Source organism: Dermacentor albipictus, chromosome 9 (assembly GCF_038994185.2).
Source record: "Dermacentor albipictus isolate Rhodes 1998 colony chromosome 9, USDA_Dalb.pri_finalv2, whole genome shotgun sequence".
NCBI lineage: Eukaryota > Metazoa > Arthropoda > Arachnida > Ixodida > Ixodidae > Dermacentor > Dermacentor albipictus.
This window is the reverse complement of record NC_091829.1, coordinates 104,916,601-104,935,978: the sequence shown is the minus strand read 5'-3', so window position 1 is coordinate 104,935,978 and position 19,378 is coordinate 104,916,601. Positions and strand designations below refer to the sequence as shown.

Sequence of the window (19,378 nt, the reverse complement as noted above, 5' to 3'; positions counted from 1 at the left end):
GGTGCTGGTGTGCAGGTGCAAAAGAAGAAGACGACGAGAAGTGCTTGCTTCCGTGTTATGATACAGCGCCGACCTGTTTTAAGCCTAGCGCTACAATCTATAACTAGTGACCCTTCTGCTCGGTGAACACCCCCGTTGCATTTGGTGGAGCTGCTGGGTTTCTCTTCTACATCCTGGAACTCCGCAGCCGAACGCTACCACCAGCTGTTGCAATGGATGAACCAGGACCGTCCCAGGCTGCTGCTCCCGTGCCCCCCACCATCGTCTGTTCTGGCGTGATCCGGCAGCGCGATCCGGCTATATTTAGCGGCACAGACGACCACGACGTGGAAGACTGGCTCGCGGAATATGACCGTGCAAGCGCGTATAATAAGTGGGACGACCGCGCCAAGCTCACGAATGTCATCTTTTACTTGACTGACGTGGCCAAGCTATGGTTCCGCAACCATGAAGCCGATTTTACCACCTGGTCGGCTTTCACGGCGACTTTGGCAGAGGTCTTCGGCCGTCCCGCCGTTCGCCGGCTTTGCGCTGAGCAGCGCTTGCGTGGTCGAGCTCAACGCCAGGACGAGACCTTCACCAGTTATATTGAAAACGTCCTCTCGCTATGCAAGCGCGTGAACTCATCTATGGACGAAGCTGACAAGATTAAGCACGTCATGAAAGGTATCGACGACCATGCCTTCCAGATGCTCGTCGCGAAGAGTCCGCGAACGACTGCCGAAGTCATACAGCTATGTCAGCAGTACGATGAGCTGCGCAAGCAGCGTGCATCAACACGCGCTGCTCAGCAGGACACCACGGATCTATCTCCGTTGGATTTCGGCCGCGACGCTGCCGACATCTCTGCTTTATTGCCGGAGATAAAGCAGTTTATCCGTCAGGAAGTTGCCCGCCAACTCTCTCTGGCGAACAGCACACCCGAGCCGTCGACAACCTTGGCTCCTTCACTTCGCCACGTCATCCAGACCCAAGTTGCCGCTGCGCTGCCATCTGCCCCTCCTCCGCAGCCTGCAGCTGGGCCGCTAACGTACGCTGACGTCGTCGCCCGGCCTTACGCTCCTCCGACTTCTGATGCCTACCGGGCCACTGGCACCTTCCATGTGCCGCCGCCGCCACCTTCACGCCCGATGGTCGTCCCTTACTCGGCCGCTGGAGCCCCTGTCATCAACCCGTGGCGTACATCCGACAACCGGCCAATATGCTATTTCTGCCATTTTCCGGGCCACGTAGCCCGATTTTGCCGCCGTCGCAGCCCCCGTTTACCTGACAGTGGCGGCGCCTCAAGCTACAGGCCTGCTCGACTTCCGCGTCAGGACCCATCTAGCCTTCCTCCGGACTCATCATATAGTCGCCTCCCTTTCGATGCCCGTCGGTCACCTTCCCCACGTCGCCGATCCATTTCCCCGATGGTTCGCCGACCCAGCCCAGCCCGAGAGGAAAACTAACAGTCGCAGTTCCAGAGGCAAGAACTGCGTTTACGTCGAACATTTCAAGGCCTCATTCTAACCCGGCGAACGAAATTGAACTCTCCGTAGACGGCGTCACCGTACACGCGCTTATCGACACCGGAGCCGCCGTTTCTATTATTAGTGAGAAGCTTTGCCGCAATTTGAACAAAGTGACAATTCCCCTTACCTCTCTTTCTCTGCGTACGGCAACCTCGCATCGCATCCAGCCTTCAGCGTCGTGCACAGCACGGGTTGTCATTCGAAACGTTATGTATGTCATAGAATTTGTCATCCTATCTCGTTCGTCACACGACGTTATTCTTGGATGGAACTTCCTATCTGTCAATCAAGCACTTATCGACTGCGCTCGTGCCGAACTTACATTATCAGTGCCGTGCTTCGACCCTGACGACCATTCTTCTCCTAAAGTTGTTGCCGCCTCCGACATCGATATCGCACCTTTCTCCGCCGCTCTGGTTCCTCTGTCATGTAACTCTGCTGCAAACTCATCTGTTCTGTTTACACCGTCGGCCACTTGTGCGCGCCGCCGGAACTTTCTGCTTCCGTTTGCTGTCGTCACTTTTTGCGACGGTTCAGCTGCCCTTTACGTGTGCAATCCGTCCGCCTGCCCGTCATCCCTACTCCGCGGCGAGTGCCTGGGTACCGCTGAAGCTTTCGACAGCGTTCTCCCGGCCACCACGTTTGGCGATTCGGCATCACTTCCGATTTGTTCCGTCGCTGCTCCGACCGCGACTGATGCCCCTGTAGACGTCTTCGCTCGTGCCGTCGACGCGGAACTCACACCTGCGCAGCACACAGAAATTATCAAGCTCCTCCAACGCTTTCGTTCCTCATTCGACATTGACCAACCATCCTTGGGCCGAGCGTCCGCAGTCGTTCACCGTATCGACACCGGTCCACAAACACCATTGCGCCAGCGTCCGTATCGTGTGTCGGCTGCTGAACGCCGTATCATCGACCAGCACGTTGAAGACATGCTGGAGCGTGGCATCATCCAGCCCTCTAACAGTCCCTGGGCATCTCCGGTTGTCCTCGTTAAAAAGAAAGACGGCTCCATTCGGTTCTGCGTCGACTATCGCCGCCTTAACCGAATAACGCGCAAAGATGTATATCCTCTGCCGCGCATCGACGATGCCTTGGACAGTCTGCAGGGAGCGGAATTCTTTTCCTCGCTGGATCTACGCTCCGGGTATTGGCAAGTGCCAATGGCAGAGGCCGATCGCCAAAAGACAGCCTTTGTAACTCCTGATGGGCTATATGAATTTACCGTCATGCCGTTCGGCCTCTGCAACGCGCCTGCCACTTTCGAGCGAATGATGGATAGCATTCTTCGAGGGCTGAAGTGGAAAACGTGCCTGTGTTATTTGGATGACATTGTGGTTTTTTCCACCGACTTTGCGACGCACCTCAGCCGCCTCGAGCAAGTCCTTGCGTGCCTCTCCACTGCAGGACTGCAACTAAATTTGAAGAAATGCCACTTCGGCGCTCGCACGCTTACTATTCTCGGTCATGTAGTTTCCAAAGACGGTATCCTCCCGGACCCCACGAAACTTAGCGCCGTAACCGAGTTCCCCAAACCAACCACCATGAAAGAGCTTCGCAGTTTCATCGGCTTGTGCTCATATTTCCGGCGCTTCATCCGTAACTTTGCCTCTATCATCGCCCCCTTGACGCAGTTTCTCACCGGCAGTTCTGACCTATCAGCCTGGTCCCCGGCATGCGACGACGCATTCCAAGAACTGCGACGCGTTCTCACCTCGCCTCCAGTACTGCGACACTTTGATCCCTCTGCTCCAACTGAGATCCATACGGACGCTAGTGGTGTCGGGCTCGGCGCTGTTCTTGCACAACGCAAGGATGGCTTCGAAGAGTACGTCGTCGCGTATGCCAGCCGCACCCTTACCAAAGCCGAGGCGAACTACTCGGTTACTGAAAAAGAATGTCTGGCCATCATTTGGGCTATCGGCAAATTCCGTCCTTATGTGTACGGGTGCCCATTTGACATCGTGACCGACCATCAGGCCCTATGCTGGTTATCTTCTCTAAAAGATCCAACTGGTCGGCTTGCCCGTTGGGCATTGCGCCTACAGGAATACGACATCCGCGTTGTTTATCGCTCAGGCCGAAAGCATTCAGACGCAGACGCTCTATCCCGGTCACCCCTGCCCTCTGGTCCTGTCCGCTCGCCTGTTTATACCTGCGGTGCCTTCGCCCTCAACATTTCCGACATGCCATCAGAGCAGCGCAAAGACCCATGGATCTCTTCGCTCATCGACTTCCTGTCCAGCCACTCGACAGCAACGACCTCTCGGACGCTTCGTCGCCAAGCCAGGCACTTCATCATTCGAGATAACCTGCTGTACCGCCGCAACTACAATTGCAGCGGTCGTAAGTGGTTGCTTGTTATACCCCGACACCTCCGCTCCGACATCTGCGCCACGTTCCACGACGACCCACAATGCGGCCACGCTGGTGTATTAAAGACATACTCTCGCCTCCAGCTTCGGTACTACTGGCGCGGTATGTACCGTTTCGTTCGCCAGTATGTCCGGTCATGCCACCTATGCCAACGACGCAAGACGCCACCTCAACATGCCACCGGCCCCTTGCAACCTTTACCATGCCCCGCGCGCGCGTTCGACCGCGTCGGCATTGACTTATACGGTCCGCTTCCCAACACTCCAAGCGGCAACCGCTGGGTTATTGTTGCTATCGACCACCTCACGCGGTACGCTGAAACTTCAGCCCTAGCATCTGCCACAGCAAAAGACGTCGCCAGTTTTATCCTTCAAAACCTGATTTTACGCCATGGAGCACCTCGCGAATTACTGAGCGACCGCGGTCGCGTTTTCCTCTCAGACGTCATTGCAGCATTGCTAAAGGAGTGTCGCATCATTCACCGCACTACCACAGCATATCATCCACAAACTAATGGGATGACAGAACGTTTCAACCGCACCCTTGGTGACATGATGGCCATGTATGCTTCATCTGACCACTCGAATTGGGATCGCATTCTACTTTTCGTCACCTACACTTACAATACCGCCACGCAAAGCACCACTGGGTTCTCCCCTTTCTTTCTCCTTTACGGACACGAACCTTCATGCACTATGGACACGATTCTACCTTACCGGCCAGATGCTTCGGAGTGGACGACTGTTTCTAGAGCGGCTGCTTACGCCGAAGAATGTCGCCAGCTCGCTCGTTCGTTCACATCCCAGGACCAGTGGCGCCAAAAGCTTCGCCACGATTCATCCACTACGGCTACGTTCTTCGCGCCTGGCTCGCTGGTCTGGTTGAGTGTGCCCTCTACTCCTCCACGCCTTTCCTCCAAGCTGCTCTCCAACTACCACGGTCCTTATCGGGTAGTGAAACAAACATCCGCGGTCAACTACCTCATCGAGCCAACGGAAGCGCCTTCCGACCAGCGTCGTCGGGGCCAGGAAATTGTCCACGTCTCCCGGCTCAAGCAGTGCCATGACCCCCTTGTGTTCCCCTGTCCTTAGGTCGCCAGGATGGCTACTCTTTCGGTGGGGAGTGATTGTACTGAAGGCACTGGGCAGTGGGCATGGTGCTGGTGTGCAGGTGCAAAAGAAGAAGACGACGAGAAGTGCTTGTTTCCGTGTTACGATACAGCGCCGACCTGTTTTAAGCCTAGCGCTACAATCTATAACTAGTGACCCTTCTGCTCGGTGAACACCCCCGTTGCAATACATATATATATATATATATATATATATATATATATATATATATATATATATATATGTATATATATATATATATATTAATAACGTCAAGAACAGGGGCGAAGGCAGTGACGTTGTAGTGGGGCTTGGGGTTAGGTCAGAATGGGCGGTCAAGCACTGAATGCCGCAAATGACATCATGTGGTGAAACGTCGAGAAAACCGAAGAGAACTGGTAACCGGTAACAGTTACGCGGGCAGTGCACATACTAAGAGCCGGGCATCGGGTAGCGTCGGTTACTCGCACAGTACCAGAGACGGCCGGTGTCAGCACTTTTCGTAGGTCGCGTCGTAGCGCAGAACTCACAACAGATATGTGCAGGCTAGTACCAATCAGAGCAGTAATGCTCACGTGTTCAACGAGAACACCCAGGAAGTTACGTTTTGAAGCAGGGGTCAATAGAGGTTTTCCGGTCCTTGTCGTCAATGCAGCCTTACCTACCGGAGCTGCACTGGCTAGTTTACCGGGTGGTTGCCAGAGTAAGCGGGGGAAGGTGAGTGACGGCGTTGAGGGGCGCGCGACTTGCGACTAAGAGGTGACGGTCATCGGTTAGGCCAGTGCATGGAGCTGCAATATCGGCGTACCTCAGTGGAGAGCACGTAGATAGACGGTGTGGTTCCCGGGCCGGAAGGTGGTCGTCGAGAAGAAATGTGCCTGAAGGCAAGCCACAATTTTGGCTGCGGTCACCGGAGGAAGCTAGGTCGGTAATACCGATCATTGCGGCAGTGGCGTGAAATGTATCCGACGCTAGAGCAAGAAAAACAGATTGGTCGATCGTCTGGCATTATCCCTTCAGATGGGTTTCTGTAGCAGGGTGTGAACTTCAGAGCAGAAGTGGCAGCAGCAATAATTGGGGTGGTGAAATGTCCAGTGTGAGGACCGGAAGCGCACATGGGCGGAGGTGTGTGACAGATGGCAAATGCAATGCCCATGTTCGCAACATGTTGACGAATAGCGGCTTGAATAAGGGATGTTGTCGCCAAATCGTCGGGAGCAGGTGCCCGATAAGCGGCTTGAGCCATGGCTTCGAGCTCCTGGCGAACAATCCTGGTTAGGTAAGGAAGGCGTCGAGAACTGAGGGGACATTACGGTATCTTCGCATGAGGAAGCCGCAGCGGTGTTCGGGAGTCTGGTAAAGCGGTCAGCAATGAATGCACCGGCTTTTTGTTTGCTCAAACCGACGGCATTCAGTTATGATGGAGTCAACCATGCTGTAGTGCTTACGCATGAGTATGTTGAAGGCGTCATCAGCTATGCCTTGAACACGCGGGGAACCTTGTACGCATGTGGCATTTGTCAATTGTGCGACACAAAGCTTGCACATCTTGTACATATGCGACGTACCATTATGTCGACGTCTGAACTCTGGCCGCAGAGTTCGTGCCGGGCTGTCATTTGTCGTACAACCGGTCGGCCAAACAATTCGCGCACCTCATCCTTGCATAAGTCCCAAGTGGCAAGTTCTTCGCTGTTTATTAAACCACACGCGAGCTGTACCCCGTAGGCAGAAAACGATGTTTGCGAGCATTAGAGTCTCATCCCACCTGTGTTTCTCGCGTACGCGCTAGAACATTAGGAGCCAATCGTCGACGTCATAGTTCTCTGCACCGCAAAATGTGTCGAGATCGAGATGTTGCGAACACTTTGTGTCGCATGTCACTTATCTCGAGGCAGTGCAGATTTTAGGAAAGATAGAGTCGGGAGACGCAGGGCAACACTGCAAACATATTTTAATTTACGCAAACTCAAAATGGAAAATACAAAAATAAATTCTCTAGAAACAAAGCTCCACACTTGCATAGACTAAATATTGCCTTATCCTCACCTACGTTCATACTTAGCGGTTCGTAGGCGAAAGTCAGGCAACCCTAGCCTATGGCTGCGCACTAACAGAAAGGAGCATCCTTACAGCCTCTTGTCGTCGCCTGTATCCTTTGAGTCCGATGCGTGGCGGATCTTTCTCATCGGCGACGCAGTAGACGTCACTGCCTTGATGTCGGCCAGTCCACCTTTCCGTCTTTTGATGCCGGCGTCCCGAAATCCGTCGGTGACGTGGACGCAAGCCTCAATGGCTTGACGGCCTAACGGTCAACGGCCTAACGCCGCGTTCCGCCGCTACTTCTGCGAGTGCCGACGGGACGCCTCGGAGACTATCGTACGTGCTGGTCTGCCTCTGAAGGGGATGTTTTTTGGAGTGCCCGGCACCGCCGTGAGATGCTGCTGCACATCCAGGTAGCCTCGTTCAAACGTCACTGAGGTCGACGGTCACACCCTGGATCGCCAGCGTCACGGGATTGACCGAACCTCCGTGGCTCCCGTCGCCAATGTGAAGCTGACGCTCCAACATTCTTCGCCCAGAGCCACGTCGATAATGCCAGCTCATCGCCGCTTCTTTTCCGATCACAGCTTGGGTCACACGCCTCCAGCGCTCGTGCCGTTCGGAGGGATCCGCACATATCGTCCTCTTCCTTTTTTTCCGCCGTATGCATCTTACATATGACACCAGACGATGTGAAAGGACGACGGTTGCCACCGCCGCGGTCGCGGGCTGCGACGACGGCGTACTATCTTCGGCTATGGAGGCGCGTGAAACGTGGCGTCCAATCCGAAAAATCAGGGACGGGAGGAATAGAGCCCGCAACCTACACCAAAAAGGTGTTAAGAGGAGTTTTATGTGACAGTAGACGGCTAGAACTTGGTTAGTCAATACTGCAGGGCACACAGGTTTTAGCAGGTCTTTTAGACGGACAGATTGTATGGTCTGTGTGTACGATAAGTAATTTATATTATAGTGGCTGCAGCGCAGCAGAGTTCTAGTGTCATAGCGTCGACCCCGTGATGAGCTTCAGCACAAAAGGAAGCGTACCGCACTTCTCAGCATTCACATTCGTTTTCAGATAAAATAACTGAGCGCAGCCGTACCTGTGGTAATACAGTATAATGTATATGCCTTGTCGCATGGTTTCTGGTAATCTTGTTAAATTTTAGTGACTTGTGACTAATAATAATGCTTGGCTGCTGTCTATCAGACGCCTGGTGAGTTCACAAAAGTTAAGGTAAACAGTTACCGTCTTCTTGACATGGGACAATACTGTATCAAGTGTTTCTGTGAAGTTCTATTTTATGCCGAAGAGCTTGCTTCATACACGCACGGAATATGAGAGAAAATGTACATGACACAGTATATTTCATTTTCGCTTGCCCTTTTTTATGAATGGATCCCTAGCTAAGAAATCTAACAATGATCAGATTTCCAGCTTCCTGATAAAAGGCAAGTAAGCGGTGGCTGTTTGGGTGATCTCCGTGATATTTATATTTTTGTGGGAGACAATGCAAGCTTTCTGTAAATGGGGCTAGCTTTCAGGCACCCAAATCTAGTACCTAACGAAGAGCCTACAAAAACAAAGGTGCCGTATCTTTTTTTTTCACTTTCAAGTGAGCTTGTCGCATAGCTAAATGTTAAATGTTAGAGAAAGCAACAATAACACTTAATAATGGCAAAACACATGTGAATCAGATTGCTTTGTTTCTGGCAATGATTTTTTGGAAGCAAAGGGCGAGGTAGCAACATCGCAATGAATGGATAAGATGTACGAGTGGCTCTGCCACGGAACATTTATGCAGGGTGTTTGAGCCACTTTTTTCATGCCTTTTCACTACCTGATCAAAATTTTAAGGGAAGTGAGGCAGTATAGGTAACTTCTATGGAGCTCCATTATGAGCTTGCTACTGTAGACTTCTGTTCAACCCTGGCGGAACGGACGAAATTGGTAGAATTATCGAGCAGGTTTAAATGAACACGATAAAGGAAAGAATAGGACAACATCGCTGATTCATTTGCCAGTATTCGCTCGTGTTTAACACGCTTCTGACACAAACGCTTGGCGACTTCATTTGCGAAATGTATAAAACTAATGTTGATATACCACTGGAAATTTCTAAGCTAACGCGCACTCAAATTGCAAGAACAGTGGCTCATTGTCTAAAATCAGCGTCAGTGCAATAAAGCCATGTTATGTGGTTAAGTGTGCGAACGCTGCGCAGGTGGTTTTGGTTTAGGAGAGACAGCTGAGTGAGTTGCTGAGCGTTCACGATTCATTTTAAGCATAAAATGCGAGTGTCGCGTATTCTTGCGTGTCTCCGCCTTGTCCTGGTCACTGCGCTGATTCACCAACACGGAGGAATGCTCTTAGCTTACGTTGTTGGCAATCTTCAAGAGACCTTGAGCCCGAACTGAGAGCTGTTATTCGGGCACTGTAGATGAGAATCAGGCGAGGATGGGGCTAGAACGAAACGATATCGTCCGGGCAACGAGTCAAAACTGAAGAAAATGCAGTCTCTCGCACAAAACTCCTTTTATGGGACCGCAATACAAACGCTGGTTACTTCCCAACCAAACTACAAAAGATATAGCTTCCAATTCCTCCCTAATCTTGGTCCACAATATAGCTCAAGCTGTAACTTCTTGTGCGCTGAAGTGTAATTTCCTATTTCCAATAGCGACGTTCAAAAGGCAGATACAGTGCATACACTTCACTGTCAATTTTTGGCGCTGTGACAGGGCTGCCTCTGGTCTTTTAAACGCCAGGGGTCCGCGAATTTTGCAATGCTGGTTTAGGCCGCCTCCTTCAAGAGATGGCGCCATGCTACGTGACCAGGTCGGCACCGTCCGGCGCGCCGCGGACGGTTGTGAGATGATTGTGATTGTTGTGAAACTGTCGCAAGTACTCATCGTAGTTGCTCCAACCAATCCGCTTAACCGGGAACCATTTCTTGCTTACAACTACTCTCGATTATGGGAGAGCCAGTTTATTTGTTGTGCAGAGCTTACAATTGTCCAAATGACGGAGATACACAAAGGACAGCTGCTGACTCTGAACTTACTTTTCTTTTGAAGAGCACGAAGAAATTGGGCAATGTGTATGTTTTAAAACGCGTGACGAACCGTCCAAAACGTTGCTACCTTCAAAGAACAATCTCAAATTTGAGGCACATTAGCGGCTCCAATCTTTCAGTGCCGCATGTGCTGATCACATATTCTAATTATTTGTCCCATAGCCGAATGAACGGTTGGTGGACACAGCCATCCACTATTCTTCTAATGTGAAAGACGTCAAATATTCTCCACGCTGACTGAGCTGAGAGGATCGCTAGCTGATACGGAGTCGGCTGACCTAGCAGTTGACTGCCGAGAATGCGGTTGTACCCTAAATTTGAGTGACAGCATGGTCTTCAATAGGCACCAAGCCCTGATGCTACAGTCCTAACCTTATGTGTCTGACAATCAAAACCTTTTCCAAAAACACAAGAAAGAGAGTGATGGGGAACTGCAGGATTCCTCATCTGCGAGGGCGATTGGTGGATTATCGTATGGGGTGCTTTTTGAACTGGCATTAACGTCTGTCAATCGTGTGAAATGCGGCACATAGCTATGGTGAGGAATTGGCCAAGAATCTCCACGAGAACATCATCATATCGCACGTATCCCCACTAACTTGATAATACATAATTCGTATACGTTATAAAACTCTAAACAACAGAATGTACCTTAAAAGTGAACAGGTCGGTTTATGATGAAGCCACAAAAGGAAAGATCGAAACATTTGTGATCATGGTATAAAAAGATGTTTAAAACGTCATCCTCCCTATTGCAGCAGTATAATTATGCACAAACATCGCTTTATGCCCACAACGCAGGCTGCTTACACCGTTATCTACAATGTGCTAATGCCAACACGCAAAAGGGGTTGCTGTGAAAAAAATTCTCCGGCTGAATGCCGTAAGCAGAAACGAAGGAAGTCAGCCTATTCTACATGCTGACATGAAACACTATACAAAATAGTAACAAGCCATTCTCGCACATAAAGAAGGCACCAGCAAGGCGATAAAGACAATTGGAGGCGTACTGAAGTTACTTCCATCGCAATTCGAACATACCCTTGCTCATTTGAAGGTATAACTGCAGAATTAGACATTGTAGAACACTGCATAGCACCGTGTACTGTTATGAGGAACATGGAGCAGTCATTCAAAGAAATCGAAATATTGACGCGAAAAGAGTTTGCACGTGATGACACGGGACCCTTAAGGTGAGAACGACGAAGTTCTTGGCTGCGCGCACGCTCTCCGAGGACCAGCCATCACTAATGGCAGACGTTTTTTTGTCAATCTGTCGGTGGCAAACTGTTTTAATTGTAATAGCTGGGTGACATTTCTGGTGGAGGTGCGCGGTACGTTCGACGTTAAGACCTGCGGAGCATACCCCAGACCTAAGCCCAGCGAGTAGTTAAGCCGAACTTACCTCTTCGCACTTACGTGCCAGCCGACGTCTCCAGGGACTCCAGCCAAAACACGGTCTGCTACCCGAGCGAACTAGAATGACGAACCAACCACCTCCTGCCACTTCTGCAGCATCGCATGTTAATCACATTCGGACGCCGAATGTGTTCCACGGAAGTTCCACGACTGGCTTGACCATTTTGACCGGGTTGCCAACCTCAACGCCTGGAACCACGACCGTAAGCTATGCTACTTGTACTTCGCTCTTGATGATTCCGCGAAAACATGGTTTGAGAACCACGAGGCGACACTGACGTCATGGGAAGAATTTTGTAGGCAGTTTCTCGATGCTTTTGCCAGGGCGGAGAGGAAGGAGAGGGTGGAGTTAGCGTTGGAGGCGAGAATTCTAGGTCTGAATGAGCGAGTGATGGCGTACGTAGAAGACATAAACCGGCTTTTCAGACGTGCGGACCCTTCTATGACTGAAACAAAGAAGGTGCGCCATCTCATGCGCGGCGTCAAAGAGTAAATATTTGCTGGCCTCATTCGAAATCCGCCGACGACACTTGCAGAGTTCCATGACGAAGCCACTACTATGGAAAAGGCCCTTCGACAGCGGGCCAGGCAAAACCACCGCGACGCCATGATTTCAAGGGAGCTCTCTGCCGCTACCATCGGTAACGACGGCAGCGCCTTGCGAGAACTCATCAGGGCTATCATCAAGGAGGAACTGCAGAAGATGCAGACGACCACTGCCCCTGTGGGACAACATCCCATTGAGGAAATGGTGCGCGGCGAGAGCCGACAGGCCATCCATATTCCTGGAAAGTACGAGGCGCCACAGCAGGGACCGCACGCCGAAATGAGTTACGCTGAAGCAGTACGCCGTCCGCCACCCTCACTTGCGTGCAGCATGGTACACACCACTCAACAAATGGACGTAAGCCTCAGGCCGCCTCGCAGCCCACCGCACATCGCCGAAGCAAGTGCTAGGAAGAGCGACGTCTGGTACACCACAGACTACAAGCCCCTTTGTTTTCATAGTGGCGAAGCCGTACACATCTACAGAATGTGTCCTTATCGTCATGTGGGGCTCCGCGGATTCTCGCCGAATGCACCTCATCCACGACCTGGTTAGCGGCCGCCGGAAATAGAGAGTTTCGTCGAGAATCATCGCAATGTGGATCAGCGATGGCAGGAGCCCCGTTCATCGTTTCCTGCTCGTTACAGGTCACATCACCAAGCCAAGCCTTTACTCGCGACACTCTGACGCCGCTCGCCTAGCCCGGCGGGTAGGGAAAACTGAGTTCAGCGACCTCCGGAGGTGAGACCGCGACGACCGTACGCAAGATCCTCCACTACGACGACAACAATGAAAACAGACCGACGCAGACGTACAGAGGGAGTCAAACACCTTAGGAAAGGTAGTACCATAGAACATTCCCATCACCATAGACGACGAAGTAACGGCAGTAATCGACACTGGAGCGGACACCTCAGTTATGAGCATGGACCTTGCCTGCAAGCAGAAGAAAGTTTCCACCGAGTGGACTGGGTCGCAGATTCGCACTGCAGGAGGCCATCTGCTAACCCCGGTAGGGAGATACACAGCGCGAATGAGCATTCGTGGGTTTACGTACCTCGGAGATTTCATTATCCATCCAAGCGGTTCGAGGGACCTAATTCTGGGAATAGACTTTCTGCAGGCTGATGTAGCTGTGATTAACTTTAAAAAGTCGCGGGTAACATTTTCGACTGCGCGGGCCTTAGCACGCAGCAGTACTGATGACACGTATGTCAACGCCTTTAGGATTGTTCACGAGAACATCACGGTGCCGCCAAGGAACAGCGTAGTGATACTCGTCACTTGCGACGCATTCGACGGCTATGAGGTCATTACCGAGGCAAATGTCCCGCTGCTGCTCGAAAGACACAACTGCATCGCCCGGGGCCTTGTTCGAATACAGCATAAGTGCTCGCAAGTTTTGTTGACAAACTTCAGCCATGAGTATCAGCACGTCCCTCAAGGTACAACTGTGGCATTCCTGAACGACATTGCTGACTTCTGCGACATACGCACGTTACAAGTGACTTCACCGGGTGCAACAATTCACGCCAGCCTGTATACCCTCGTCCACAATAATGCTGACTTAGCAGATGTACAGATGGATGTGCTGCTGGGCCAGACAGAATTCTCCGGCTGTTTTCCATGGTATCCAAAGTCCAGCGCACTTCCATTACTCAACACCGGATCGTTACAGAGGAGCCGGCGCGGCCTGTTCGTCAGCATCCGTATCGTGTGTCACCTATTGAGCGGGAGGCGATTAAGCGTCAAGTTCACGAAATGCTAAATGCCGTCATTCAGCTGTCGACAAGTCTGTGCGCATCACCTGCCGTACTAGTAAAAAAGAAAGACAACACACTCCACTTCTGCGTTGACTACAGACTGCTTAACCGAGTCACCAAACGCGACATTTATCCCCTGCCACGGATCGATGATGCTTTCGACCGTCTGCGTCATGCTCAGTTCTTTACTTCGTTAGAGCTAAAGTCAGGGTACTGGCAAATCGAAGTGGACCAATGTGACCGTGAAAAAACCGCCTTCATGACTCCCGATGGGCTGTACGAATTTAAAGTGCTCCATTTCGGTCTCTGTTCCGCTCCTGCTACGTTTCGACGAATGATGGACACTTTACTCGTTCGACTAAAGTGGCAGACGTGTCTGGTGTACCTAGACGACGTTGTGTGTTTTCCAGCACGTTCGATGAACATCTCGCCCGGCTACGAAGTGTCCTTACTACAATACGCAAGCTCAAACTCACCATCAAGCCTGAACACTGTTAGTTTGGCTTCAAGGAACTCAGTTTCTAGGCCACGTGGTCAGCTCCCAAGGAGTACGACCAGACCCAGAAAACCTCGCTGCCGTTGCCGAGTTTCCTCGTTCTAAAGACAAAAAGGTTGTTCAGCGGTTCCTGGGCCTCTGCGCTTACCACCGTCGTTTCGTTGAAGGCTGCTCAAGGATTGCTGAACCGCTCACGAGACTGACGCGACAAGATGTGCCCTTTGCGTGGACGAAAGAACAAGAGCAGGCCTTCACCGAATCGCTTAAACGCCTTCAATCCGCTCCAGTGCTGGCGCATTTTGATGACTCCGCGGCAACTGAAATACACACCGACGCCAGCAACGTAGGACTCGGGGCCATTCTGGTTCAATGGCGAGATGGCGCAGAACGTGTATTTGCGTATGCCAGTCGTAGTCTCACAAAAGCAGAAGCTAATTATTCAACGACCGAAAAAGAATGCTTAGCAGCCGTGTGGGCTATAAGCAAGTTCCGACCCTACTTATACGGCTGGCCATTTCGAGCGATCAGTGATCACCACTCGCTCTGCTGGCTTGCCAATCTACGAGACCCATCAGGTCGCCTCGCTCGTTGGAGCCTCCGCCTCCAGGAATACGACATAATTGTTGTCTACAGATCCGGCCATAAGCATAGCGACGCTGACTGCTTGTCACGTTCTTCTATTCCTTTGACATCCTCCGACTTGGAGCTAGATTTTCCGTTTCTTGGTGTCGTCGACGTGGTGCGCATGGCTGACTATGAACGTGCAGACTCTGAGCTGCTTCCAGTCATCCGATACCTCCAGGGAGCTGACATTGTTGTCCCACGTCCACTTTCACGAGGATTGACGTCGTACTGCCTGCGAAACGATGTCCTGCCTGTAAAATTTCGAGAACAGCCAGCAAACGTTCCTTCTCGTCGTTCCGGCGGCACTGCGCGAGGAAGTTTTACAGGCGCGTCAGGACGATCCCTGTGCCGGCCATTTAGACTTCACTTATTCTTCACCTAACGGCCACATATTCACCTATCGGCCACACCTATTTTCATCGGTTCAGCGCTATGTGCGACCGTGCCGTGACTGTCAGAGGCGTAAAATTCCCCCCGTCAGGCCTGCTGGCCTCCTTCAGCCTTTGGATCCTCCTCCGGCGCCGTTACAGCAAGTGGGACTCGACCTTCTTGGGCCGTTCCCCACGTCACCCTTGCGAAATAAGCGGATAATCGTGGCAACTGAATATTTAACTCGCTATGCGGAGACGAAAGCTGTGCCGCGGGGAACTGCTGCTGAAGTCGCGAGCTTCTTCGTCCACAACGTCGTGCTTCGCCATGGTGCACCCGCTGTACTCATTATTGACCACGGTGCACCGTTTACAGCAGAGTTATTGCAACAAGTCGTCACACTGACGCACACCGACCACCGAAAGACGACAGCCTATCATCCCCAAACTAAGGGCTTAACAGAGCGCCTAAACAGAACATTAGCCGACATGCTTTCCATGTACATTTATGTGGAACACATAACATGGGATGAAATTTTGCCATACTTCACGTTTGCTTACAATACCGCTGTGCAGGAGACCACGGAGTTTACACCATTCGAGCTTGTTTACGGATGTCGCGGTACAACTCCCTTAGACTCCATGCTCCCGGTAGACCACGGAACTACAAGGAATGACACCACTGAAGATTTGAAGATTTCGTCGAGAAAGCCGAGGAGGCTCGCCAGCTCGCTCGGAATCGCATCCGCACGCAGCAGAATACCGACGCCTACCGTTACAACCAGACCCGACGGAATGTCCAGTACTTACCGGGTGACCGCGTGTGGGTGTGGACACCTATCCGACACCATGGGCTCTCAAAGAAGTTGTTGCGCCGCTATTTCTGCCCCTATGAAGTTGTACGCCACCTCAGTGACGTGAACTACGAGGTGGTGCCTCAAAGCTCTGATCCTGGTTCGAACCGACGCCGTCCCCGTGCTGAAGTCGTCCACGTAGTACGGATGACGCCATACTACGCACGCGAGGGATAAGCAACCCTCACAAACTGCTTCAGCATTGTGTACATTCCTGTATGTCTTTTTTTTTTGTCTTTTCATGTTGGCACTCTTGCCCACAGTGTCCGCCCGCTGCCCTTGAAGCGACCGGGCCGGTCGCTTTTAAGAGGGGAGCAATGACGCGAAATGAGTTTGCACGTGATGACACGGGACCCTTAATGCGAGAACGACGTTCATGGTTGCGCGTGCGCTCTCCGAGGACCGGCCATCGCTAAAGGCAGACGTTTTTTTCTCAATCTGTTGGTGGTAAGCTGCTTCTGTTGTAATAGCTGGGTGAGAGGCTCTGTTCTCCAGTAGAGCCAGAAATGATTCATTGTTAATGTCAAAAGAATTTCCCGCACTCTGAAGGGTAAGGTTAAACACGAAATAACGTACATGCCTACTAAGCACTGCCTTTTCCAAACTATCCAAACATTCAAGGAGTGCAAGTACACAGTGACTAGGAATGAAAAAAAAATGAAACAAGTTTCGTAGAGATAGAATTCTAAGGCGTTCTAACAATTCAGAATTTGTTTCTTTTCGAAAAAAATAAGAAAGGCCTATGGGGCAGAGGGATTGGGCGAGGCTATTTATGTATGGTCGGAACAAAAGAATTTGCGTTATGTTGTCACAGCATATATTGCACGTTACCTGATCAGCAGTGCAACACGAAATAGCCATGGGCTGTATAACATTAGGAACAACAATTATCTGAGAATTCACTACGAGCCTTGACGGTGTAATATGGGCCTATGGTTTCAAACATTATATCTATAATTCATTTATTTATTTATTTGTACATACTGCAGTGCATACAGACCAAGAAGGTGGGCGTATTTCTGCTAACACTCATTTAAGACAAGAATTATATGCGCTCTTGTGCTACAAATATGAAACAGAAAAAGGAAGAGAGCAAAAAAAAAAGAACAAGGACGATATTCACACCATCAGAAAAATACACAGAGATTGTCAATATCATATGAAAATAACAATTTGGGGTTTCTACTGACCTTCACACCAGAACAAGATGCACTTGCATAGACGATAGTAGAAGTAATGTGACTAACAGAGGGAAAATATATTTCATACTACCGTGCAAAATACGTGAGTAGTGTCTGGTCAAAATTATCACCAGAGGAAATTCCTGAGGTAGATCATTCCAATGAGCAACAGGACGAGGAAAAAATGAATTTTAAAACAGGTTAATGCAGGTGCCGTAAGGGAGCAAGTTGTGAGGTTGACGAATGTCGAGATGCGCGTGACAGGTAAAGCTTAATGTATGTTCGACAGTTAAATTCAAGCGACTTGTCGTACATCGTGAAAAGAAATTTTAGTCGTGCCACAGTTCTTCGTACTTCTAAGGTAGAGATATGGTTTTCGGTCATTAGTCGCGAAAAACATTTCCCTACCACATGCCAAGAGAATTCCATTTCAAGCGAAATCAAGCTGGGGAAACTTGGCGTTTGTGAAGACCCTGTTGCATAAGGTTGACCTACAAAACTTTATGCACCCCCCCCCCCCCCGAACGGATGCAGCATGCTTAGTAGATCTTCAAATAAACCTATATTGCAGCTACCAGATATCAAGTAGCACGTACATCTGTATAGCGTCACTATGTAAAGTCCATAAAAATCCTAATTCTAAGGTAAAATGATCGCCAATAAGACATCGCCTACTTGATAGTTGCAAGGTAAATGTTAGTAAGATGTCCACTATATTTTATGTGGAAACGTGGTTGAATGGATCTTGACTGGATGTTGATGGGATTTGGGTGGCTCACTGGGGCGGTCTGACGCTGTTGCCGGTAAGCATATCCTGAGGTCACGGCACTGATAGTGACATGCTATCTTAGCAAGCAGGAATCTAAAATCCCATACTACCTAGCCCTTTCGATGTTTGTATCGTAACCAGCTCCGCCTGGCGACTTAGTTTGTATCAAGGAAACATTGCGTAGGGATTCTATGTGTGTTTCTGCAATCTGCCGTTTACCTGTCACAACTGTTCGCCGGATTCATGGCTCTAGAATATGAGAGACACGTCGTTGTGTGTGTTCCGTTGCATAAAAATATGTCTGTAATCCAGTGCGCCTCGAAAAACGAGACTCTTTATATTAAGTGAGACGAATGCCTGGAACGTCATCTTTAGTAAGCGCCATCTTCACATTATTTGGCAAGCACACATGTCATTATTATTGGTAATGATAGAGTAGGTCTCGGTGTTCCTTTGATTGTAGAAGGTAATATCCTTAATGGAATAATTTCTGAACCAAATCCAGGCAAATGTACTAAATAAAAATACTCTCCGGCGTGTGAAGCACGCAATATAAAACATAGCGCTGCACTAAGCTGCACTTCTTTGTCTCCGATGAGCTACCACAAAACAAGGAAGTCTATTTTTATGCCAGCACAGGTACCCACAAAATTATTTTCGACAACTCGATCATGATCCGGAAAAACGGGTTACAACCACGTTCCAACAGTGAGTGTTTCTTTGTCTGCCATTCTGTATCTGACACTTTTCTTTTAACTGCAGCCTTTTTCCATGCATGAAATTCACGCACGAAAATCTGAGCTGCCAAGAGGCAGCCGGCTGCATTCAACAAATCATGGTACTTTTATCGAGTGGCGGCACAAGCTTACCACATGCTCTTTTAAGAAAGGCTGTCGATCCACTGCAAACGGCCACTCCGGAAGCCATCATGATTATTTGGTCCGCGATGGCGTCAGCTTCCTCCATGTCGTGTGAAGACAGCAGAAGGGTTTTCGTCTTGCTTACGTTTTGCAATGTATCCCACACGACCCGTCTCGTCTCCGGATCCATTCCCGCGGTTGGCTCGTCGAGAATCAGTAGCTGGAAAAACAATCCGGTTTCACGTCCCACATGCGCCCGAGCTGCCTGGAAAGCAGTCGTCGATCGCCCTGGCCTAACATTAGATACATGCAGTGCTCGGAACATACAATGAGGGAGAATTGTCCCTTAATTTATATCTACAGGGTATTCCTCTAGAA

At 50.3% G+C, this 19,378-nt stretch overlaps 1 protein-coding gene across 5 annotated transcripts in view; it reads right to left on the bottom strand.

The window, feature by feature from the left end:
• The window catches only part of LOC135907196 (phospholipid-transporting ATPase ABCA3-like), a 248,818-nt gene that overhangs the window by 84,915 nt on the left and 144,525 nt on the right, over positions 1-19,378 (bottom strand). For all 5 annotated transcript variants that reach the window (XM_070525186.1, XM_065438880.1, XM_065438883.1 and 2 more), the window contains one exon: positions 19,010-19,220. In XM_070525186.1, the coding sequence (XP_070381287.1) occupies positions 19,010-19,220 (211 nt within the window). The remainder of the gene's footprint in view (positions 1-19,009; positions 19,221-19,378) is intronic.